This window comes from Copadichromis virginalis, linkage group LG13 (genome assembly GCF_057382275.1).
Source record: "Copadichromis virginalis isolate Kocher_CV1m ecotype Utaka linkage group LG13, C_Virginalis_male_GT1.1, whole genome shotgun sequence".
NCBI classification, from domain to species: Eukaryota; Metazoa; Chordata; class Actinopteri; order Cichliformes; family Cichlidae; genus Copadichromis; species Copadichromis virginalis.
Genome location: NC_140630.1, coordinates 10,666,413 through 10,691,815, shown reverse-complemented (window position 1 = coordinate 10,691,815; position 25,403 = coordinate 10,666,413). Strand labels below are relative to the sequence as shown.

Sequence of the window (25,403 nt, the reverse complement as noted above, 5' to 3'; positions counted from 1 at the left end):
CTTAGAGAGTAGAGGAATTGTTTCTCAGCTGCAGTGTCAGCAGTTTGAGCCCTGGTCCTGGCCTCTGTGGTTATTGACTTCCTGTAATTTCCGGCATTTAATCACCCCCCTGGATAAACCACCAAAGTAATCAACAGTATATTTACCTTACAAATTCTTACTTTAATCCATTTTCTCACTTAAGTGCATAAAGGTCGTGTGCAGAAGTGGTTCTGCTAGCTTCCTGGACAACATTTATTTCATAGACTTAATCAACCTAGGTGCAGCCGAATTGATAGCTAAGCTGTTTACCCTCGAGGAAAATAGCCGCTCCCCCTCTTTGTATTTCCCTCTTTTGAAATCCAATTGTCATAAATCGATGTCTGCCTTTAAAGAAACGCAGAGAGAAAGTAGTGGAGCTTGGTAATGGCTTGGTTCCGAGTGGCTGCAGATCTAGGCCTGGCTTCCACAGCTAATTCAGTCTGTTTACTCCAGTGCTAATGCCTTTATTATTTTTGTCAGGATATCTGAAAATGACAACTGCTGAGTCACTGGATGATATATACAAAAGAAAAACACAATCACAGAGTACATTTTCCCCATCATTCAACTTTGTGCTAAGGGTTTACAAGAAAAGGAAATAACCTGGTGCCACTCAATCAGATCATTTAAAGGATGAATTGCCTCTGTACATGACATCATTATACATTCTGTTTGCTGTAGCTATAGTATGCAGTCTAACCCCAGACTGCTGATCTTTACATTAAATGCACCATGTGACCACACAGGGAGTAGTGTATAATAGAAACCACTGACAATACAGCAAAAAATGTCATTTTTCCCTGACTAGCTGTAATTGAATCTACATATCTGACAACTCTGCATATCAGCCTTCAATTATTCTCAACCCCTGCCAGAGGCGACCTGTACACAATTTAATGAAGCTTAATAGAATCTAAGGGGCCTGTGTAGTCTCAAAATCTTTCTCTCATTAAGCTAACGATCCAGAGAGAGGAAGAAGGCTGAAGTAAGCTAATTTGTCACAGAGAAGGAGTATAACCTTATTTCACTACCACAAGATCTCCCATTGATGTGCACCCATAATTGCTTTGTGAAAGAGCATAAGCCCCGCATTAATTTCACATCCATTTTCCCATTAACAGGGTTCTGTGACCATCCAAATGATGCTTTTGTGACTTTGTGCGTCTGTTATCAAGCAGTTCCTACATAAATATGTATGTTTTTCTTTCCATTTCACAGAGTCGTGCTCGTGGAGAACATCCCAGAAGACATTTCCTTCTTAAACAACAGCACGTCCCACCTCCCCCTCTCCATAGGGCTGTACAACCTACTGAACCAAGCTATCCGGGTCGTAGAGATAGTTTCCCCGCAGTGGCTCCTTAACTCCTCTGATAATGAATCCAGTTTCCAGCCTGCTGCCCGACAGGTAAAAATAGAGCAAATCAACAGGGATTTAATTCTGCAAGAGTAGTATTTACATTTTATGCCTGTGACGTTTTCTCTCTCTCTCTCTGTGTTAGTCTGTATAAACTGGTGAAAGACAAAGTTGGTTCCTTAAATACATTAAAGGTTCAATAAAATCAAGATCCTGATTTTAAACCTCATAAGTAAAAGGACATTTACACAGAGAAAAATGCTACTGTAAATTATATGTTATCCAAATCTGATAACATCAGATTTTATGCTTATAAGAGTTGATCAGCGAGCTTATTTTTACTACTTTACATGTACTCAGTCCGTTTTACATTTTTAAATTTAAGCAGATGACTGTGTTTATAATCTTGTGGGTTATTGAATAATTTGACTGTTTGGCCTTTTTAAACACTTGCATTGCTAAATACATTTACTGGATACATTTTCTTTAAAAAGAAAAATTCTTTCAGAAAACAAGATGATTACAAAGAAATGTTTTTTAATATTTTTCTGTGCTTTTTGTAAAACAGAATTTGATATTCAAGTATAACAACAATAATTATATTTTAGCATTAAACATATCATTTTGATTAAAGAGATTGTGCTTACTGATAGATTAACAAAATGTCCTAAACATAACATGTAAAGGGTGTCAACCAAAAAACTTCTGTTTTGTAGGGGTGATGATAGAATATATCTTTATTATTAATCATTGTATTTGTTCTTTGTGCAACATTTATTTAAATTTATGGGCTTTAATCTATGTTTGTGCGTCTTTCAAAAATGTTACTGATGTTATTTTGCTTTTTATCCAACTCCCATTACTCCTAGAGTCACTCTGTGTTTATGCAGTTGGTGCTAATCAGCTGCTCTGATGCTCTGTTCTGTGAATCATCCTGTTGAACTGGAAGTGTAGCTTTATGCAATATCCATCCATCCATGTTCCTAACCACTTTTAGGAGGCTAGAACTTGTCCGCACTGACACTGGGTGAGAGATGGGAGTACCAGTCCATCACAGGGCTGACACACACAGGCAAACACATCTTATTTAGAATCACCACTTAACCTAGCATCAGCCATGTGTTTGGACTGTTACAGAAAGTGTGTTTGATAAACATTTACAAGTAAAACAGTAAATCAAATCATGAAAAAGTACAATATTTCCTGCTGATAATTTCACATTCATATTGGACTGGGTGAATGTTATTGACCATCGTGTGTGTGTGTGTGTGTGTGTGTGTGTGTACAGCCTGGCAAAACACATGGTTCATAAAAAATTGAATATGTCAGAATTAATGAAACCCTGAGGCTGATGGTCAGAAACGGATTGCACCTTTCAGTCCCCTCAGGCCAGAGAGGAGCTAATGCTCTTTCAGTCTGCACCAACCTAAAAATTTTACAACATGTTCAATTAAAAATTGAACATGCTGTATATGAAATTTAAAATGTAATGTTCTGTAAAAGGGCAAGCTTCACTGCATGCAGGTGGAAGTGCTCTGCTTTCTTCTTCAAATTGTGAACATCTGTGTGGCTACAACAGGCATAAAGCTAATAATCCTGGAGACACAGTGTGGGTATTTACAAACCATCACTGAAAAGAATATCTGTCAGTCCTGCAAACAGGGTGGGAACCAATAGCTTATAGATTTTGAGCTAGAAAGCATTCTGTACCTGGATCCTTAGTTTGTCTCCCGTCTGTCTGATCCGTTTGATTATATTAGTACATATTTCCTGTCTGTCTACAATGCACTAAATCCCAGAAATAAAGTTAAGTCAAAAGAAATAGATTTTTAAGAGCCATCCACTTAATTTTCTTCCCCTTATCCAATTCAAGGTTGCGGTTGGGGGGTTGCATTTGGACCAGTCTGTTGTAGGGGTGACATAGATAACCATTTTTAAAACCAATCCTTAAAATTGAAAATTGGAAAATATTGCATTTATCTACCTTTTTCCACTACACTCTTGGCAAACATCTTTAAATCTCTGTGTCAGTATAGTGGTACGAGGTCACTTACACATTACAAGAGCTACTCGGCAAACAGAGCCCATGTCACGAAGCTCCCAGTGCACAGTTTTGTGCTGATGTTAATGCCAAAGTAGGTTAGGAACTTTGCAGGTATTGAGTCAGCAGAGCATTGGTGACTTTTAAACCCTACGCACCACCGATTTAACTTTACTTAGTGCCCCATTTTATGGCTCTGCTGTGTTGTTCCTAAATACTTCCACTTTGCAATAATTTCACTTACAGTTGATTGCAAATTATATGGCAGAGAAGAAATTTCACAGACTGATTTGCTGCAATTGTAGCACCCTATTATCAGTATCATACTTGAATTCAGTGAGCTCTTTAGGATAAACCCATTTTTAAGAATGTTTCTAAGTCATACTGTGTTTCTGAGGAGACCTGAATTCAAAGATTGAGAGGTGTGGCCCAATAATTTTGTCCATATAGTGTGATATGGAACATACATTTTCTAGCAAAAATGTGAACTTCCCAAACTCAAACTGATAAAGACACCATTGAACAGACTGAAAATAATCCTCTGGAGCCATAGAAGGTGTTATAATGTTGTTTTTAAAGCCTGGGCAGTACTCGATGTAATGCATTAACAGGGCTTAAAGTGTAAAATCAAATATGTCTCATTTAAATTGTAAAACACAGTTTTAATACATCGTGAAATAACAACTTCCCTAGTGTACATCAGGATCTGAGTGTAGAAATGGAGCCAAATTGACCAAATTTGCATCTCAACTGTAGCTTTTAGCTCTTATTTAAAATGCTCCTGTCTTCATTTGTGTCCTGTAATGTGTGTTCAGTGATCACTAAAGAGAAACTAATGAAGGATGAGTAATTTTCCTTGTATCACCAAAGGTACTTAATGAAAGGAGTCCCTCACAGTATCTTGTACTCTGGGTGGATTTCAGGTCGGTTTTATGAAGGAAAACTTCATGAAACTGGAAATTAATCTTCATATCAAGTGTAATATATTGTTAGTTTGCTCGTTTCTAAATGACATGAGATGAATGTGTGTAAATTATGTCGAACAGGTTGCTTTTTATTTTGTGTTACAGCAATAACATGCATCGTTTGTGGGTTTGTAAAATTTGTGCTTCTAAATATGCACAGAAGGTTACATGTTTTTGGATAGCTACAGTGATCAGAGGTAGTCATCACTGGAAAACCATAAGAGGCATATAAATATTTTTCTAAATAAGACTCCAAAAGAAAAATAGAGATTACAGTAGCTGCCTGCAGACGAGTGCTTTGAAAAAAATGAATGGGACACAAATAGCACATTTATCACTTATGATAGTACTTGAATGTAAAAAATGTAAGCACTTAGTCTGAACTCTGTGTATCTGATTATACTGCATGGATTTCATGTAACAGTCTTGCTTTGCTGGTTTGTTTCCTCTAGGGCAGGGCTCTGCTGTCCAGCCTGCAGGGACTGAAAGCAAGAGGAATTCAGCTGAAAATCTCAACTGGAATAGCTAACTCAACTGAGCTCACTAAACTCAGTAATCACACCTAGCTCTTACTTTCATTGCTTTATATGTTATGACATAACACATAAGATGTTATGTTGTGTTTAGATCTGACTGTTCAGCCCTTTGCTCCCCCTGGTCACATTTTCAGTCTTTCAGTCTCTCACCATCTTTCCTATCCCCTGTCTCTATTTGTATGGCTTCTGGCAGATTTGTCTTTATCCTCCTCCATGTCTCACATGTAACTCCCTTTTCTCTCCATCTCTAGATGCTGAGGTTCACTATATTAACATGGCAGCTCTGACCAAAGGCAACCTTCACTCCTCCTTCTGGGTGGTCGACAGGAAACATTTCTACATCGGCAGTGCCAGCATGGACTGGAGATCTCTGGCAACCGTACTGCCACCATACTTTACAATACCCACAGAAATACTTACAGAGACTTTGGAGAAAAATCAACCAAATTTTACTTCTGTGATTTCTGAGGCAGGATAGTAACACAAATTATTGAAATTTGGTATTGTTAATGTAAAGTTCTCGTAATGATCTATTGGATCGAACTTTACATTTCGCAAGGTATGAGCCAGTATAGCTTAAAAACAGCATTGTTGACGAAACAAGAATATTCAGATTTAATGTATTTGTAGAGTGCTGTGCAAATATTATAGGCACCAAGAGGGAAGCTAGAATGTTTTTTAATGAATACACAAATAGTTTTATTCGTCTAACTGTACACAAATTCATTCTGTTCAATTTTATTTATATTGCATCGACTCACGCCACCAGTTGCCTCAATGCAGGAATTAGAAAGAAATACTGAATCATACCAACATTTAGTGTGAAAACTCATAAGTTCTTTTAGAACTTAAACACCTAAAACATTTTGAAAGTGCTGTATATACACTCACCAGGCACTTCATTATGTACACTTTCTTAACTGTTTGTTACTGCAGCCAATCACATGGCAGCTACCCAGTGCATTTAGGCATGTAGATAAGATCAAGACAACCTGCTGAAGTTCGAGCCGCTCTGCGATGTCGATATAGAATAAGAGGAATGAAGAATCCTTCCACAGTCTTGCTGAATCTGTGCCACAAAGAACTAAAGCAACTGTTGAAGGCAAAAGGGGGTTCAACTATATCTGTGTAGATGTTTCTGTAGGTCCAAGCGTTACTAGCAAAGTGTACCTAACAGAGAACAATAGTTAGCACACAGTCAGTTTATATCTGTGTATATGTTTTTGTGAGCGCAGGAGGTGGCGTCCAAAAATAGAGAATCCAGAATCTTTCATCTGTTTTTCAAAGGTAGACAGCTCATTAAAGTGTGAGACCGTTTGTTAGTGAGGGCCTTAATTTAGGAAGATGAACTGCAAGGAGCACAAGGTAACTATTCAAAAGTATTTGTCAGGTCAGCATGTTTGATGCATTCTCAGCCAGGCTTATATTGATGCTACATTGTATTTAAATTAGACCACAAAACAAACAGACTGACATTGTTCTTTTCCTTCCTTATTTCTGTAGATATCTATGAAAATAGGTTATGGACTAGATTTTTAGTCTATTGAGGAGTGCATATATTCGCGTTTTTTTTTAAAAAGACAATGGCAAGAGTTTAGTAACACATGAGCTGCAAGAGAAGAATTTATTAGAAATGCTTTACTCATGTGAACACTGCTGGGTTGTGTAGAATGACAGAAAGAAAAGGTGACTCCAAGAACTGCATGGTGAGAATCAAAAAAATGACAAGTGCCACTTTGAAATGGTACTGAGAGCAAAAAAGAAGATCAGGAACAGAAAGGCTCACTGCGGCATATTTACATTCCCTGCTGTTTTTGTCAGGATAGACTAAGGCTTGGAATTGAATTAGGCATGCGGACAATATGGCCTGACGTGGAAATATCAGAGAAATGTGTGTGTATGTAGATGAATGCATAAAAGTGTTAAAACAGTAAAACAGGTTAATATTAGTTGGAAGGTAAATGTTGATGGAGATGATAGGCAAAGGCTGATTCAAATAACTAAAGGCAAAAATGAAGATATACATCTTTAATTATGTAAATGCTGCCGGTTTCAATTGTTGTTTTGCCCTACAAAATGTGTTTGTTTATTTTTTTGTTTGTTTTTTAGAGGAAGGAGCTGGGTGTGTTGGTGTACAACTGCAGCTGTCTGGCTCTGGACCTCCACAAAGTGTTCAGTCTCTACTGGGGTCTCCAGTATAAAGACTTTATTCCCTCCTTCTGGTCCAAGCGCCTATTTGCTGTATCCAACAGAGACACGCCACTGAATCTCACAATCAATGGCACAAAAGCCTTGGCCTATGTTTCTGTAAGTAACATTTAAAGTATTAGTTTGCATTATAAATGAATTAATTCATTGGTTCATGTAGCAAACACACACTTTTTGGAGTCCAAAACCCCAACTTTTGGTAAATTACAATACATATTTGCTGAAATTAGACATAAATATAAGTGCGTGCAGTACACATTAGTGTAAAAGCTGCCTGCAGTGGTGGCGACAGCTTAGGAGAGGGAACGTTAATTTTTCATAGAGTCCTCTGCAGGATGCTGTGTCTTTCAGTGTCCTTATCTTCTTGGACAAGAGTGATGGTGATCCAGCAGAAAAAAAATGTTGATTCGGCTAAGCTGTCCATTTCAGTAATATTAAAATGAACACAAAAAGCACACTCAAGCACACACTCTGAGTTAATCATTCATAGGGTACAGTGCCTGTCAGCAAGGAAGTTAAAACTGAAACTTTAATCCTCTCTTATTCACACAACGAGAAACCCTGATGCTCATTTACAATGATAATAACGAGGAAAGCTCAGTCAGTTATTATGATTATAACAGCTTTAATGATCACAGTGGCAACTCTGTAGTTTACGAAGATTCCTGTGGTAATAATTATCTGTTTACACAATGCTCTTGTGATCACTGTTGTGTGTATCTTTAAAGAGGAGTACGCAACACCAACATTCCCTAATTCTCTGTTGACAGAGCTCACCGGATGTTTTCATTCCCAAACATCGCAGCAGTGATCTGGAAGCTATTGCCAGGGTCATCCAAGAAGCCAACCATTTCATATATATCTCCATTACTGATTACCTGCCCCTCATCGGCAGAAACACCAGCAGGTTAGAGCAAATATGCTGCCGCACAGTGACTTGGCAGGCATTTATCACCAGTGGCTTGAGTGCAGTGTTTAAACTGCGTATGTGCCGGACCAGCTGCATGCCTAATTCTGCGTGTATTTGTATCTGTGCCAAGGTACTGGTCGCGTATCGACAGCCTTATAAGAGAGGCTCTGATCCTGAGGAATGTACGAGTCCGTCTGCTGATAAGTTGCTCGGAAAAGACTCATCCGCTAACTTTCAACTTCATCTGGTCCCTGAGGAGTCTGTGCATGGAGCAGGCCAACTGCTCACTAGAAGCTGTAAGTTCAGGGCCAATATGCACTATTTTCATCTCTACAGATACTCTTTATCAAAGCTCACTGCATAACTCTGCATGTGTGTGTACGTGTGTGCAGAAATTCTTCAACCCCAGGGGCCAGAGGGATGTCAGTCTCGAAGGAATAAACCACAACAGGTTTATGGTTACAGACAGAGCCATTTATTTAGGTGAGCTCATCGACTAGACTTTATGACTGTGGCCTATATGTCTGCTCACTTTATGCCTATGACCTATTTTTAGTGGACCTAAAGGAATACTTCCTCTTTTGTTTTCTTTCTGACAGTGAGAATAAAAGATCAATATGATGAGGAAATTTGCCTAACACAGATGAAAAAAATATACAAGGGGAAATGACTGTACTGGCACTCTAAGGTCAAAAACACTATAATCAGATGTTCAGAGGTTAATTATATGTGTGCTTCATTTGTTTAAGCTTTATCACTAACCAGGAAAACAACCCTAAATACAAATTAAAATAATTTAGTGATAATGAAGCAACAAGCTAGGCCAGACACTGTGATTTGGGGAAAGCCTCGCTGAGGATCTGCTGCATCTCGTAACCCTGGCAAGTTCACCTGATACCTTTGCTAGAGGCAGGAGGGAGGGTGTTGCACAAAACTAGAGCAAATGTACGTATGGTGCAAGTATGAACAGTGTTTGAGGCATGTGGTCCAGTCTCTGAAATTCAGCTAAATCATCTCCAAAATCTGGATGTTGATCCATTTTTATGGAAAACAATAACCAGACAGTGAGCATCCGAGACAGGAAAGTCCGTGGCACCCATCGACTGAATATAAAAACCTAATGTAGCCACTGTATCATCAACAAAATCGATTTGTGTAGTCCTGTTTTGAACTCTCGACTTGAGTGTTTTGACCATCGCCATACTGGTAACCAAACTTAGCGAAGATTATCCTGCTTTGCTGCCTGTTCTACTTACTATGGGAGCACACGTTACAAAATGAACAACCTTTTCTTTGAGATGCTCCCTTTAGTGGTCACCACTGCCGCCATCTCACCCTATCCCTACCATCCTCTTCTATCGCTCCAGCCCTCTGCATGTCCTCCTTCACCACATCCATGAACCTCCTGTGTGGTCTTCCTCTTTTCCTCCTGCCTGGCAGCTCCATCTTCAGCATCCTTTCTCTAGTATATTCACTATCACTCTTCTGCACTATACAAATCATCTCAACCTTGCCTCCCTAACTTCCCTCTGATAAGTATAAAAATAAGAATAACTTTTTTGATCCAAGAGGGAAATTCATGTCTGACATAGCTCATCTGCTATTTGTATAAGAACTGAAAAGCCTGACGGATGTTTTTTTGTTCCATAAAGATTTTATAATGTAGGTGCTCAGAGTTGTTCAGGATGGCTTCTAACATCTTTAGTGTGTATCCTTCCTCCACCTCCTTCAGCATGTCCAGTCTGGCTCCAATAACAGAGCCAGCTTTCCTCCAGCCTTCTTGCCTCCTTGTTCCTGATGCTGCCTCACCAGCAGGCTGCAGCACAGAACAGCACACTTGCCACCACAGACTGATAGAACATCTGCAGCATTGTACTAAAGATGCAGTTTTCTTAACAAAAAGAGGTGACTTTGCCCCTTTGCAAATTAGACTCTTCCCTATTCAGGGAAGTGTCTAATTTGTTGTCTAGGTGATGTACTCATTTCTAATCTTTTGCCTCCTGCCTTTTTATTTGTGCCACTCTCTTCAAACTATAGCAGTTCTCACTACTGCTATGTAAACCTTCCTTTACCTTACCCTCATGCTGCTCCTGTCACATATCACCCCACTCAAGGAGACTCTCCCTGCTGGAAAGTGAAGAGAATGCAGGTTGAATATACAGACCTAAAACCCACAAGTTATATCAATCATCACTGTTCGGTTGCAAATGAGTTCATCGTACAATTTCCACTTTGATTTACAATCTATAAACTCAGATATGCTTTTCAGTTCTTCAGTTCAGTTCCATCTACAAGTTACCCAAAACTGCGATGTCATTTGTGTTTCTCACTGTGGTCTATTTCCTGACAGGTAATCTTGACTGGGAGGGGGATGAGTTTACCTTTAATGCAGGAGCAGGCCTTGTGATCAGTAAGCTAGAAGATATCGACGACAGGAACTTCACCGTCGTGGAGCAGTTACAGGCTGCGTTTGAGCGGGACTGGTTTTCACACTACACCATCCCCCTGCAGGCTAATAAATTCCTGGTTTGCAACAAGCACCAGATCAAACCAATGGTGTTACTCAAAGCCAGCCAGCTACGCAATGGACCACTGCCTATTCAGAAAGGGCAGCATAATAAAGGATCTATACTACCAAGAAATCATCACAAAGTTGTTGGACAGACACCGGACGAAACAAGGCACCGTAACGACAGACTGAGCAAACTTACTCGACAAGGCACTGCTAGTGGGTTAGTGCCAGTTATGGACAACTACCAAGAGAGGAGTCAAATGAAAATGAGTCGCTTTGACCAAAAACAGGTAGAAATAAAAGGTAACGCCGACAATCCAATGGAAGTACCCAGTCAGTCCGCTGAGAGCAGTGGTGGCAGAGAGATCGCCAATGGATTTGTGTGACCACAAAAATCATGTTTGAAGAACTTCTTTCCTCCAGTGGCATTGGACTTCCAACACTGGGTCTTTGTAGCAGTTTATTATTGTGATTTTATAGAAAGACACTTTTCAAATTTAGGTATCTGGTTTGCAGGACTTGATAAAAGGAAGAACTCAGGAAGGAAAGTAAATGCTCCACAGCAGGCTGGCACTTTTGATTCTTTACAAATGAAACCAAATCATTTTGGTTTAGAATTCTGATTAATAGGCTAATAATATTTTACAACCTTACAACTTATATATTATTTTTTGTCCTTGTTTAGATCTCCCAGGAAAGGAAATAAATTGCACTGATTGCCTAAATATTGTATGTCACTTAAGCTAACATTCATAATTAATCACCCTTTAAAAGGAGGGATAACAGCTGCATGTGAAGAGGCAGGAGGCACGTTAGCATATGTAGCTACAGTCGCTACATCTGGCATTCAGAATTCACCACACACAGGTTACCACACACCTTAAGCTGTTGCAGATCTCTAACTGCCTCTGTGCTCTCAATGGTCTTGAATATGTTAGCCTAAAGTAAACAGGTTTATGCTTTTCCCATAGTATTCACTCACACCAGAACATTATTTAAATTGCAAAATTCTTAAAAACAACAATTAAGCAGAGACTGAAATAAAAGTTTAATCGGCTTCCTGGAAACAAACAGCTTCATGTGGCTGAGCCAAGTAATGTATTGATCTCTAATTGTAAGCATTAGTTGTTTTAGAAAAAAAAGCTGATGAAGTGGGCCTTTTAAGGGATTGCTCAAACCATGTCCACCATGTTTTATTTCCATTTCCAGAAGTATGAATATGGGTGCATTGTTCCACTGCATGACTGAATTAGATGATGCATTTGATGGCTTAGCATCCTCCATCAGCCACTACTTTCAATAAAGCAAGCTGTGGTTTTTTATGGTGGAAGGAGGGGGAGCTAATGATCCAGAAGGGTCTTAAAAGATCATTATCGATAACCATAAACAAATCCTGGGATTAGAGGTGGATTGCATGGATATCTGTAGTATCCTTTCAAACCCAGCATTGTGACTTATTGAACACATACTGAAGTAGCGTTAAGACGAAAGGGGCCAGAGGGTCTCTGCTGTCAACCAAATCAATACAATGAATTTTTAACAGAGCTTGACAGAGGCAGTTGCTGTATTTTAACCTCAAGGACATGTTGGCCTGTAATGTCATGCCTGTGACAGAATATATATTCCCTTTATCTTGTGGAGATAGAGCTACAAATCTAGCATCTTTAGTTTATACTTGACTGAAAGCTTGAAGCAACATTTATTTGCATTTCGAATGATTGCATGTTTACACACTCTTTGCTACAAGTGTAACCTTTAGAAATGATTCTTGTGGGATTTATAATAATACAGAAGGTTTTTTTTTTTCAACTTTCAAAGCCATTAACTGAGTAAAGTCAAAAACACCACCAGAGAGAAAATCGTAGGGATGTCTGTGTCTAAAATGTATATATGTGTTGCTATGGAGTGTTTAACATGACAGCGCCACATGCGTCATCAGTGTTACGTCTGATTTCAGGAGAGAATTAATTGACAAGTCTTCTGATAATGTATTAATTACATAAACAGTAATTTTCTATCATTAATATATGAGGTGACGTTTCTTGATCCAACTAATAAAGATATTAGCAATTTAATCAGCAATGAAAACAAAACATTAGTTCCATCCCTAAAACAATATCTCGGGTTTGGTAATTTTTCAGGCTGTGTACCATTTGAAAAACGAATCTCTGTCGAGGTTCTCAGTCATCCACGCCGTGGTAGTCCTAAGCATGTTACGTGAAGGCAGCTGGATCTTTTTAAATTGGCACATGGATCAAAAGGAAGTCCAGTTTTCTTCATTTCAGGGGCTTGGGATTTCAAATGTTTGTTGGCCAATATCGAGTCAGTTGAAACTTGGGTAGCTGTTGCCATCTAGTGGATGTCACGAGGCAAGTTACTTGCTTTCACTTAAAAGTTGCTATTAAATGTTAAATGAAAAATTCAGCCTTGATCAAGCAACATGTTGGTTCACAGCTGCTGATTTTATGCACGTGTAACATGCATAACAGGCAGTTCCATGAGCATGTGTGTGTTTTATCAGATAACACTTAACTGACTCTATCCTGAGAGCGATTCTTTCACACCAGAATGTATAAACTATAAACAATAATAATACCATTTAAAAAATTATTTCATTCTGAAAAGCAAAAAACTTTTTTTTACTACTTATGTGTACCCTAAGAACCTATACCTTTCTGTGCAAGACACAGCCACGTATCTATCTATAATAATTACTTCATAAAAGTATCCTTAAATGACAAACACAGTCGTTTTTTATTTGTAGCATAACTTCTCCATACCAAGTGAGTAGACTTTGAGATTATGACAATAATAATATCTATGTGTAAAGCACTGTCACCACACTGTAATGCTTATCTGCCAGCTGACCTGGAGTCAGATTCACTACTATACGCTGCTATAATCTATGATTGTCATATGGGGAGGGCGGTAACGCTGGTACTGCATTCTGCCCAGGTTTTTATGGTTTTTGTGTTTTGTAACTATTCTGTTTTGGAAAACAAATCTTTTTCCAGTTACAGTGGGGATTATTTCAGCTCTGTACACAGTACAGAGTACACAGATGCCAAGATTTAAGTGGTTTAAAATCTGCTACATGCAACTTATAGAGTCAGAGCAAAATTTAAAAAAAACCAAAAAAACAAACTGGAATGTTTCTGAATTGTGTGTTGTCTGCCTGTCCATTGCTCCAGCGAAATGTTCATTTTTTAGTGAAAACTCTGTAACAGATCATATTTTTCTTGTACACAGAAGGGCAGAACTGCTTATTTTAGCAAAACAAAGCACTATTACCGAGAGATACATTTCAAATACTGCCTGTAAAGCTTTTTAAATGTTGCCTACCTTTAGTATGTTTTTTCGGCATGACTGCTGCTTGCATGCCTTGCCTTTATGAGCTGTGCACAGTAGCTATGAGCCTTTCTTGAGATTATGCTAATAATGAAATCTTTAAAGATACAGAAGGAATGTATATTTATTGAATATCCTTGTCAATGCGCACTACTAAATTATGTGATCACTCGATTTTTACTATTAATAAAAAATAAGCATCTTAGCTTATGTTTCTCTGTGCGTTTGTGTGTGTATGTGTGTCTGTTTAGTGATCTGGCTTTCGTTAAGTAAAGTGGTTTACCTCAGAAGTTAATCCTTAGTACATCGCTGCACATTCAGGTTACACAGACAAGGCCCTGTGTAACCAGAATGGACAATCAAAGAAGCCTTACCACAGGATGGCGAATAACAATAATCATCATAATCATATTTAATAATTGCAATCATATTTACCATAATACCATAATAATTAGATTTGCCACAGGATGAAGCTAATGTGAGATTAAAATTAGTACCACGGCCAACTTAAAACATAATCTACGTACAGTAATGTGCAAAAGTCTTGAGTCAACTCTCATTTCTTTATATTTTGCTTCCAAGGAGCCAGACATTCGTCTAATTGTTAAAGTGGTCTTGAGTCATAGTTCTTCTTTTTGCACTGGCTTTTTTTTCTCACTCGTTTCAAATTCTTGTACCCGATTATTTTCAAAGGAACATTTTTGTCATTGTTGTTGTTGTTTCTTAAGCCACTTAAACCTCTGTTGTAGACAGACAACATACAAAGAACCAATTTAAGTTGTTTTGTTACCACTAGCCTGTTGCAAAGGTTCATCATTTGTTCCCATTTCTTTAAATCTATGAAAATTCCCAAAGATAACATAGTTTGATCAACACAAAAGAGTATTTTTTGGATGATCAATGTATTTCCCAAACTGCTAGTGGCTGAAATCATGACATAAGTTGGCAAAATGTGCAAGAGAACAGGAGGACAAATTAATTCCATCATCAGACCTTCAAAAAAAGAGAATAGTAAAGGCTGATTCCCAGCATAATATAAAGAAATGAGGGGTTACTCGAGATTTCTGCATAGTAATATTTTTAAATATTTAACACTCATACTATTTATTTCATTTTAACTTATATTTCTACTATATGTAATTTCATTTTTATGTGAAGCATAAAAACAACAAATAAAGGGAGTAGAATCTGAAAACGTTTGGTTCACCATACATTGCTTTTTGAGATAGCACACGCTAAATGGTAACAAAAAGTACAAACAAAAGACTCAGTAATCTATATACAATGAGCGAACGATGCAGAATTAACTTTTGTTTTATCTTGTTTTTGTGATATTTCCAGCAACAGCAGGTTTGGGACTGTGGGGAGTTTTTAATGCTTACTTTAGCGGCTTCTCCGTCTCGGTGCCAGTGGAGGGCTCTGCTTCGTCCAGGCAGAAGGAGCAGCTGACTGACGTAATGGTTACCTTAGCAACCAATTAGGCGTCACCACTCACCATTCTCAAATTCATGACTGCGCATTTCTCACCTTGTCCAGAACGGAAAAAGCAGCCTCCGAGACTCATGCGGACTAGTTAATGAGGGACGATAAACCAGATGTGTTTTCCCATCTGTGTGAGCTGTGCTGCACGCGCGGACCTGAAGAACAACACTGTGTCAGGGCTGCCGCTGCTGCCTTTGTTGTTGTTGCTGCTGCTTACGCCCGCCAGCTACGACCAACATGGCTGAGGACGACAGTGAATGGGTTTTAGAAAGCATCGTTGGCTACCTTGGAAGTCCCGAATGGGTCGTTCCTGTAACGGACTTTTTGGAAAACAAATGCACAGGTAAAAACAGGTTATGAGGTGATTTTAGTCTGAGACTAAGCCTCTCTGGAGCTGTGCACCGTTAGCGCTGCGGCTAAGCTAACGCTAACGTGTAACAGCGATGCTGTCTGATAGTCTATCCACTCAAGTTTAGTACTAGACTTTCTCCTCCTGTACATTTACATATGATACGAGCGGAAACAGCGACAGCAAATCTTACGACACCAAATACAACAAACATCTGCATATAAGCGGACCTATAAACAGGTTTTACATGTTTAACTTTTCTGCGTGCTAAAGTCAGTGCATCTAGCTAAGTCTATAAAATGTTTCCGTGGACACAATTCATTTCTGTCAACTGTGTGTTTTCAATATTTCAGTTTTTGACGACGAAGATGAGAATAAGTTGGCATACACAGAAATCCACGAGCAGTATAAGAAATTGGTGAGTTCAATTGTGATTACTACAATCTGGCTAATGTCGTGCATTGCCTCATCAGCATCAGTCAGTAGTAGTTTCATATTGCTGACTCGTCAGAATGGACTAGTGTGAGCTGCTTTGCTTTCGTAGGTGGAGAAGCTGTTGGAGAATTACATGCAGGAGGTTGGCATCAACGAGCAGCAGTTTTTGGATGCGTGTACTTCTCCCTTTGCCAAGTCTAAAGCTCTGGAGGTACTCTAAGCTTCCTGCTTGCACACCACTGTCATCCTGCCAGCTAACCTGAATTGAGAATCAGGGATAGGATTTGCTTACATAAGCCCAGTGTTGCTGGCATCAAGCCCACTGCTTGATGCCAACAACACGTTTTAAAAAAATGAGTTTGGAGGGGTTTCCATTTAAGTTGAAACATTCACAGTCTTGCGTTATACAACATTCCAGCTGTCTAAGGCCGTCTTTGCTGTGTTTTTTGCTGCATAGTTCATCAGATGTTTTCAATAGCTGACAGGTCTTGACATGTCAGGTACTTACTACTTTTCAGATGCTGAGTTTGGTTGACATTGTCTTACTGAAATAAGCAAAGCCTGTATATATATTGTGCTTTTACAGATGCAAACTCATTCACCCCTACACCACCATGGATACTGGCGATTGAACTGTGCACTAAGTTAAATGATTCTTTCTCTTTTGGCTGAAGGCATAGCATCTATACATACATCTATACATCTATAAATTCCAAAACGAACTTCAAAACCCAGAGGGCAGTGGGGTTTTTTTTGTGTTTTTTTTTATTGTCCCCTAGTTTACCTTAAACGAGCTTAGCATCCAGATAAGTGTTTCTGGATTTGTGTAGGTACATTTTGTCTTTGCATGATAATTTTAAGCTGCATTTATCAATGCAAGTTGTGATCTGACAGTGTTTGTTTTGGAATTATTCCTGATCCCATGCTGATATTCCCTCCTGAAATCCTGAAATCATGGTCATTTTCCAGATTTTCTGAATCTTTAGCCGTTTTAAATATCAAAATGATGAAAACTCTTTGCAAATGTATTTCTGAACATTTGCTCTAGCCCTTTTATACAGACTGCAGAATCTCTGCAGTCATTACTTCTAAAAGATTTGGTATCACTAATGCACTGTTTTTATACTCATTCTGTTACTTATCCTGTTGCCAAATAACCTAATTAGTTTGAGATGTTTGTCTTTTGTTTCTGCTTTTTTATCTGTTGCTGTAAACATAGTCAAACTGAGCTTTTTCCTCAGAAAACACATTTCTTAGTTCTGAATTGAGCCATCAATTAAGGAAGGGTTAAACGGTTGTTTCCATTTTATCACATTAGTTTAGATTAATGTAAGTCCTCTGTAAATACTACAACCTTAGCACCATGAAGTGTTATACTGTGTCTGAATGTTTATTACACAAAGCAGACTTATCAAAAGAAATCATCTTCAAGCTGCACTTCATTAGGAGTCACTGTGTTTTCAGTCTTCCTCTGTGTTTAGTTATTGAGTCAAATACTTCACAATATAGTTGTTTTTTTTTGTGTTTATGAGAGACTGAAACTGTTTTGGTGAAACTGATGAGTTGCCAGAACTAAAGCAAAAATGTCCAAAAATATAGACCATGTTCATGGATTACCACTGGCAGTGATCAGTTGGACGACATTGGAATTGTGAAGAAAAAAAAAAGTCTAATTGAATAGATTTTGATGCAGAATATAATTTGAATTTTACAGTTGTGTCTCTTCTATAAGCACACACTCAGTCTTCATTATCATGTGATATGAACACAAACTTTTTACATAGTTTTTATTGGACTGAAGGCCCAGTAAGGTTTGTCCATGATCAACAGGACACGCTACTCTTCCATGGCAGTATTTAATAAACTAAACTTGCACAAAGTGATCACCTGATGAGCCTTCACCCAAATTATGTTTAAGGTCAGGGTGATATTGGTTGTTTTATGGAAAATTTTCATTTTCACAAGAATTGCTTCTCCTCCTGCATTGTTCAGAGTTTAAATTCGTCTTGGATATGACATTGACATTGCCTCATTGTCTTCTCAATACATAATAATTCTCAGTAGTTTGTTCAATAAAGCCAGTCAATGAAAACAACAACTATTTCACACATTACTACAACCTGTGAACGGACTACGTCACTGATGTTGGTTTTTTTGTTCTTCAGGCAGTATTCCAGCCAGTTCTGGCTACAGATGACTTCCAGATCTTTCGCTCATTGATGGTTCACAAGAATATGGAGCTGCAGCTCCAAGCCCTCAGGGTCATTAAAGAAAGGAACGGTAGGCTGGATTAACATGTAAAGCAAATCCAAACACACACTTGCAGAGCCAAACGCTCAGCTGTAGGTTAAATGTCTTCGTGTGTGTAGGGGCCCTCCCAGAGTGTCTTACTGATGGTGTGGACGTCATGACAGAGTTGCAACAGCAAGAGATGAAAATCCTGCAGGAGGTTCTTAAGTAAGTCGCTCTGTCATTCTTGTGGTATCTGACTCCTTCAGTGTTTGACATAACATTTACTGGTGTCCCAAAAATAAACTTTTAGTTGTTGTGTAAAGCTATTCGAATGGCCGATTTGAAGATTTAGGATTGTTGATATTTCAATATGTGACTGTAAGAAAACCTTTAGTGAGTGTCTGGTTCAGTTAGTTTGTTTCACAGGTGAATCAATCAGTGAACGCCAAAACGAGCCAGTACCTGCTCAACTATCTTTCCCCACATAGTTTTTTACTGACTGTGGACCATCACTAGTTCTGTTGAACCTGACATCTCATTCACCCTTTCTTAGAAACATCCTCACAGTTCACTGTGCCACCTTAAGAGCACTCTAATGTTTTTTTTAAATGCTGTGGCTCTTCGTGTTTTTATGGCACATCTGTTGAAAGGATATTTTAGAAGTCCTATGAGCCAGATTTTGAACAGTCTCTGACGGGAATTTCATGGAAACAGTTTTTGATCATTTCTACAACAGAATAAAAAAGTGCTGCTCTATTTATTTGTATTCCAAGTTAACATTAATTAGGAATGTATTTGCTTAACAACTCTGACGGGAAGTTAAATCCCCATTTTTTTTCTCAATTATTCCTAACTGAATAGATTATTTTTCTTTGAATTTAGGCTGAAATTTCACATTTACATTAGTCAGTAGGTGTTTACTAATTTTACTTTTCAGGTAATTCAGTTAATTTTATAGTACATATGAGGCTTTTGTTCCTCACTATACCATTAAGAAATTTCCACATTTTCTTTATGCATCCATTGCACTTCCTGAAGGCTTCCCGAAGCTCCTATCACTCTTCTCTAATGGGATTTTGCTATTGAGTGCCTGGCCAAGTAGAACACACCGAGTCTAATGGGACCACAGTTAAGCTCCTTAGGATCCAGCTAATTTAGGTTGGAGGGATTGACACTAAACAAGCAGCTGAGAAAAACGATGGTTTCATCCCTTTTGTCATACCAGGGAACCTTATCAGCGGTCCACTATGCTGCCCCTACTCCTCTCCAGGTTATCAATAGTTTCTTCTATATAAGTGGCATCATAAAGGAATTGTTTTACGTAATCTCTGATTGGAACTGCATCACTGAAGCTGACGCTTATTTTGATGACGGGTCTTAAACTAGTATTAATTCTGCAAGTTTATGTTTAATTGTTTTATCCTCAACAGTTCAAATGTATCTATGTTCTGTCAATATCAACCTATAAAAATCCTCACAGGATTTATGACTAGGCACAGTTCCAGTCACAGTATCTCTGTGTTTCCATACACCTACTTGTAAATGCTTTGCAGCAGTCTCCACTGAGACAATTTAGGCTATTAAATAAATCAAATTAAAGGATCTGGCTGTGATTCCCGGGTGATGCCTGGGAGCTGGTTGGGGCAAAACGGGGTTACCACATGGAAATCCCTGACGCGGCTGTCTTTTTCTAGTTTCTACTGGTGCTGTCAGCCAAGGGCTAACTGGACAATAGAACAGGCTTACCTCTAAATTGTCAATGCTCTTATCACACCAAAACTACTGAACATACTGTGAACCCCTTCGAGAGGGCTCTTGACCAAAGGCTTTGCAACAGGGCTGAAATAGTGAAGTTTAAACAGTTAGTTGGTCCTAGGCTTATGTTGAACTCTTTCTTTCTTTTTTTTCTCTCCTGCTTATTCCTGTGTAGAAAGTCAAAAGAGGAGTATGATGAGGAAATGTCCAGGAGGCTGCTATTAGAGAAAGAGGTTGGTTCCACCTCCAGTGGCTGCTCTAGTAAGCTAATGGCAGAGTGTGATGAAGCCAAGAATACCTCCTCCGCCCTCAGCCAACACATCAGCCCTGCCAAGGTGAGGCATCATGAGCACTATGAGTTAAATAAGACCTGTGAACCAGCCAAATAGTGCATCTTAGTGAGGCTTCTTGTGCATGCCAGTGTTACCTTTTGTTGGACTTTATCTCACATAATCTCACTAACTACTTTTCCATTGAGTGCCTGAGCTCAATTCTTATTGTGAAGTCCCCTTTAACCTTGAAATCACTTTTTTATTAATGTGCTATTTAAATTTCACCAAGGTGAAAGCATGGGTTAATGATCAGCACACCACACTGGTAACTGGAAAAACACAGTATAAAGTTGAACCATCCATGCAGTAAGATTTTAATCAGGGATGTATTAATAAGTACACTGCAGTTTACTAACTAGAAATACAGTAATGCCAGTCCAGCTGTGTCTGTGATAGCTAACAGAGAGAAAATGCTGGTAAAACTAAAATGCACAGTAGACCTCTGCTCTTAACAGATATAAATACCAGCCTAATTATTGGATCATTAAGCAGCTTTGAAGTGTTTGTGCTTTGTGGATTTTGCACATTATTTGGAGACAGTTTAAATGTTCATTCATTCTTTCCATCACCCATATCCCCACCTGTAGGTCAACAGTAACCCAGTTAGAAAAGAAGGGAGCAAGACAGCTGCTACAGGAGGTGGTGCTGAGAGGAGTAGCTCCTCTAAACCCACAACAGGTAAGTTAGAAGAGAAGACAAACACTTTGCGACCAACTGAACTCTTTCTTTCTTCTTGTTATATAAAATTACCCCACTATACCACATTATTCTTGATCTCCTGAGCTACAGACAACCCACATAGTCAGATGAGAAACATTTTTATTACTGGAAATCATGTAAACGAGCAGCATCAGTAGTATTACTAATGTTGCAGATAACATGTGAAGCTTTTTAATCTTTTGTTTTATTTTAAACACACAACCAACACGAGAGTGGCAGCTCATCAAAGTCATTTGTGTATGTGCCCACAGATCGTGGTAGTGATGCTGTGGGATCCCGAGTTCTGCCAGCTGTGAGAGCTCCTGTGAAGTCTGGTGAGCCCTCCATCAGCAGCAGTCCTCATGCCGGGGAGCAGAGCAACAGCAGCCAGACTACAAGCGAGGCGTGGCTGGAGGAAGCACACAGGGAGGCTGGCTTCTCTAAGCCATATACTGTGAGTCTGTGAGACTGCTGACGTACCCCATAGATTACAGGAAATCTGCGCATAACATAAAAAGCGATTTGCCTCATCCTCACTCTGAAGGAAAGATCAGTGCCAAAGCACAATTGCACTCTAAACAGAAGGGTTTAATATTTCCTTTTAGGTAGACAACAATTATTTAGTTTTAAACAACTGAATTACCTATTACTGAAAGAAAACAAAATAAAATACAGATATTTTTTTTACTTCCCTACCTAACATAAATATGTACAATAGATACAGATACAGATAATCACAATACAATACAAATTATGACCTGCATTAATTTAAGGGAGGAACACCAATGCATAGACTGTATATAAAAGACAGACAGGTGTTGTCGGTGATTTCACCAATGCTTTGTAAGGTCTTGTTGTGAATGTGACCACCAATCTTCAGATTAGTAGGTGACCTGCGTTATCTCCTGAGCTACAGCCAACCCACATAGTCAGATGAGATACATTTTTAATGCTGGAAGTCATGTAAACGAGCAGCATCAGTAGTATTACTAATGTTGCAGATTACATGTTTTGATTTTTGGTGTTTTTAAAAAGGACTCAACAAACATGCAGTGGGTGTAACTAAGAGTTTGAAAGAAATGTAGAGACTTGACAATAACAAGTTTACATGCCCTTATGCCTCATGTGTGAGAGATTGCCAGTTTGAAACTAGGAGGAGACTAAAGCTCCGCATGCTAGAATGACTAGTAACAGTCCCAAGCCTGGATAAATGTGAGGATTGTGTCAGGAGGTGTAAAAGTCTGTGCCAAATCAAATGTGCAGATGTACTGTGGAAGCAGTTTGGGAGATAGGAGAGCAGCTGTAATTGCTGTTGAAATATAATAATTGAGCTTCACCTGCGTTTCTCTGCAGGAGTTATCAGTATCACAGCAGGAGCAGCTCCAGCAGAGGGCGGCATATCTGCGTCAGCAGAGGGACAAGCTGCAGGCGCTCCGAAAAGAGCAGCAGAAAACCAAGCAATCGTCCTTGCCGGAGGAGGCACCCAGCAGTCCCACACCAGCACCCAGCACTACCCCGGTAAATGCAGGTCCTCGCCTCCTTCTCCATACCTCACTTCATAAAGTTGCTCATCCAACTGCTGCAGGCAGTTTGGCACAAATTCTATCTGTTGAAACGGGGATTTGCAGTAGTTGTGTTGAAGTGAATACATTGTTTTTGATTAGACACACATTCATGCATTAATACTCATAGTGGCTTATTAAAGTTCTTCAAAGTTATCTTTAGAGATTAGAAATTTAAGTTTGACGCTGGTTATGAATTATGCCTCACCCAGGACCAGTTATCCAAATTTCGCCTGATTTTCTTAAACCTACATTTAATTTTTTTGTCTTCTTGTTTTTTCCCCTTCCAACTTGTTTTATTTGCTTCTTTTTCTTGTTCTTCATTTCCACCCACTTCCACTTGTGTCTGCTCTGGACTGGCCTGTTAGGAGGCAGTGGGTCAGTCCCAGAGAAATGGGGCCTGTTCCCCTCCTCATCCTCCTTCTTCTCCTCCTCCTCCACCTACTCCTCACTGTGCTTCTCCAGCACAGCGCTCCTCCAGTCAGAAGGTGATCCATCAGCTGCCTCTGATGTTAACAACTGTACTTGTTCATGTCTTGTGTTCATCTGCTTTTGCTTTGTAGTAATCATTCCCTTCATTATCACCAACTAAAGGTCTGCATCTTTTCCCCCCCTAAATTAATAATTTTATTGCCACAAACTGAAGAGAATCAGATCTTGATTTGTGTTGACTGAAATCATCGATCTTGACTCAGTTCCTATTCCTTATTAGATGCGATTCTCTGTCAGCACCTTGTTTACCTCAAAGTTACAGGATTACTATGCCAATGTTTCCAGTACTAGCTGCCTGTGTTTAGTTTTCTTGCTTGTGTACTGTATGTAGACACATGTGCTTGGTTGTATTTTAGTCGCCTTTCTCGCTGCTTTTTCCACTTTCCCTATTTTGCTGGTGAGTATTGACTGCTTCCTGGTCTGGTCTCTTCTCACAGGAGATATCTGCTGAGGAAAGAAAGAGGCTGGAGAAGAGAAAGCACCTTGCCGACAAGCTGAAAGAGGAAGTGATCAAGAAATGACTTCCCCTCAAAATGCAATATTCTCCCTTATATCTTATCTATTTACTCTGGCAATCAAACACATGGCTTCCTTTACACTGCTGCATATTTCGTAATGCAAATCTTTTCTCTTTTCTTTCTAAAGACAAAAATTATGGGCTCTTCCATCTTCTGAGTTCTTTTCTGTGTAGCAAAAAGAGCATCTTTGTTTTTAAATGACACTCATTACTCTTAACAGACCACTGGAGTATTTAAAGGTCTGATAGCTACTTTCTGTATTGGACTAATTTCAGAAAATGTTAATTGAGCTAAAGCACAAGGGGCTGTGTGCTTCTGTATATCAAGCGATATCCTGCCAGCGGTACCGAAACCTCTGCTTTTCATTTGTAGACAGACTTTAATTATACTGTGGGGATCGTGGGTTCAGGAGAAGAGTAGGTTGCCCCTAATTGCAGGTTTGGTGGTGCGGCCACAACCCCACCACATGCCAAAGTGTGTTTAGTGAGCAGAACGATGAACCCCAGTTTCTTCTTGATGGCAAGGCAGCACCTTACTTGGCAGCTCCACCTGCACTGGTGTGTGAATGCATGACTGAGTATAGCTTCAAAGCACTACTACTTAAAATGTGCTGTATAACTGCTACATTTGTAGACCATTGGTTGAAAAAGTGGAATAAAAATGTTTTTTCAGTCTGTACACTACTTTTTAGAAATGTCTAGCCGTTGGACAACAAATCAATCCAAACAGGTATTAATTATTTTTGTCATACTTTGACATTTTTAAGCAAAATTGTGAAGATTTGAATATTTCTTTTGTCACATACCAAGGTAAAGAGGATATTTAGACATTTTGTACTTTTCAAATAAAAGGGTGTATAGTTGTATTTTTTTTCCTCGGTTTTCTAAAATTGAAGGACAATTAAGAAAATAAGCAGAAGATATGCAACACTATGCTCGTCAGTAATGGTACAAAATCTTGCTTCACAGTTTCTGAAACCCATTTTGCTACTTTGAAACTAGTCAATATGTTTGGAGTGCTGGATTTGGATTCAGACACTGGCTGATTTCCTTCTAGCAACAGTTAACAGTAACTGGCCATGACGTGATGAATCAGTGAGTACAGATTTGGGAGGACTCTACGCTGAGGTAAAGGCAGTATTAGTTGGATCCAGTGCACAGATTGTTTTCCACTGTTAGCACTCCCACAAGGAAGCTGGTACGTCGTTGGCAGTTAAGAGAGCTGTGCAAGTTGTCAAGATGACCAATCACATGTTCATACAGGGGCCAAGAGAACAGTGCGCTGCTTTCTACGAGTGCTGTATTTATCTGCAAACCAATCAAGAGTCTTCACTTCAATCAACCATAATGCACCAGTTTATTTGTAATGTTGTTATTGTGTATGCTGTTTAATAAAAAATATATTTTTTAGAAACAACCTGCAGTCTAGACTTGAATGTATATATATAAAAACCTACCCACTTCAGTAGTTAGACCTTTTAAGTACTAGGTTGGACCCCCCTTTTGTTTTCATAACTGCCCTAATTATTGCGGCAAAGTTTGTCCAATTTTTTAAACCTGTGCAAACAGTAGCCTGTTTTCTGTTCTCAGCTGATATATGATCTTCTACTGCTGCAGCAAGATTCAGTGTGTTACACATTTTTCCTGTTACCA

The 25,403-nt window shown here is 39.0% G+C and overlaps 2 protein-coding genes across 4 annotated transcripts in view; both read left to right on the top strand.

Moving 5' to 3' along the window:
* The window catches only part of LOC146695255 (inactive phospholipase D5), a 79,569-nt gene extending 65,452 nt beyond the window's left edge, over positions 1-14,117 (top strand). The window contains exons 5-12 of the mRNA XM_085477242.1: positions 1,240-1,426; positions 4,834-4,933; positions 5,169-5,296; positions 7,027-7,224; positions 7,896-8,032; positions 8,166-8,331; positions 8,428-8,518; positions 10,386-14,117. Coding sequence (XP_085333368.1) covers positions 1,240-1,426; positions 4,834-4,933; positions 5,169-5,296; positions 7,027-7,224; positions 7,896-8,032; positions 8,166-8,331; positions 8,428-8,518; positions 10,386-10,933 — 1,555 coding nt within the window. The 3' untranslated portion in view covers positions 10,934-14,117. The remainder of the gene's footprint in view (positions 1-1,239; positions 1,427-4,833; positions 4,934-5,168; positions 5,297-7,026; positions 7,225-7,895; positions 8,033-8,165; positions 8,332-8,427; positions 8,519-10,385) is intronic.
* Positions 14,118-15,377: 1,260 nt separating this feature from the next.
* cfap36 (cilia and flagella associated protein 36) lies at positions 15,378-25,167 on the top strand. 3 transcript variants are annotated; one of them, XM_085477239.1, is made up of 11 exons: positions 15,378-15,720; positions 16,080-16,144; positions 16,271-16,372; positions 18,327-18,441; positions 18,531-18,618; positions 20,324-20,483; positions 21,068-21,158; positions 21,452-21,633; positions 22,533-22,697; positions 23,110-23,229; positions 23,671-25,167. In XM_085477239.1, exons 1-11 carry the CDS (start codon positions 15,615-15,617, stop codon positions 23,752-23,754), a joined length of 1,278 nt encoding a protein of 425 aa, XP_085333365.1. In that variant the 5' UTR covers positions 15,378-15,614; the 3' UTR covers positions 23,755-25,167. The 3 variants fall into 3 exon arrangements, with proteins under 3 accessions (XP_085333365.1, XP_085333366.1, XP_085333367.1); XM_085477240.1 differs by having other exon boundaries at positions 22,533-22,707; positions 23,671-23,751; XM_085477241.1 differs by lacking the exon at positions 23,110-23,229.
* Positions 25,168-25,403: the final 236 nt, after the last annotated feature.

What these genes read in the sequence shown, in the direction of transcription:
- cfap36 (XM_085477239.1), top strand. Translation starts at nt 15,615, where the DNA reads ATGGCTGAGGACGACAGTGAATGGGTTTTAGAAAGCATCGTTGGCTAC. An exon ending in GGTCATTAAAGAAAGGAACG is followed by an intron (nt 18,442 to 18,530) that starts GTAGGCTGGATT and finishes TCGTGTGTGTAG; the next exon opens with GGGCCCTCCCAGAGTGTCTT. An exon ending in ATCCTGCAGGAGGTTCTTAA is followed by an intron (nt 18,619 to 20,323) that starts GTAAGTCGCTCT and finishes ATTCCTGTGTAG; the next exon opens with AAAGTCAAAAGAGGAGTATG.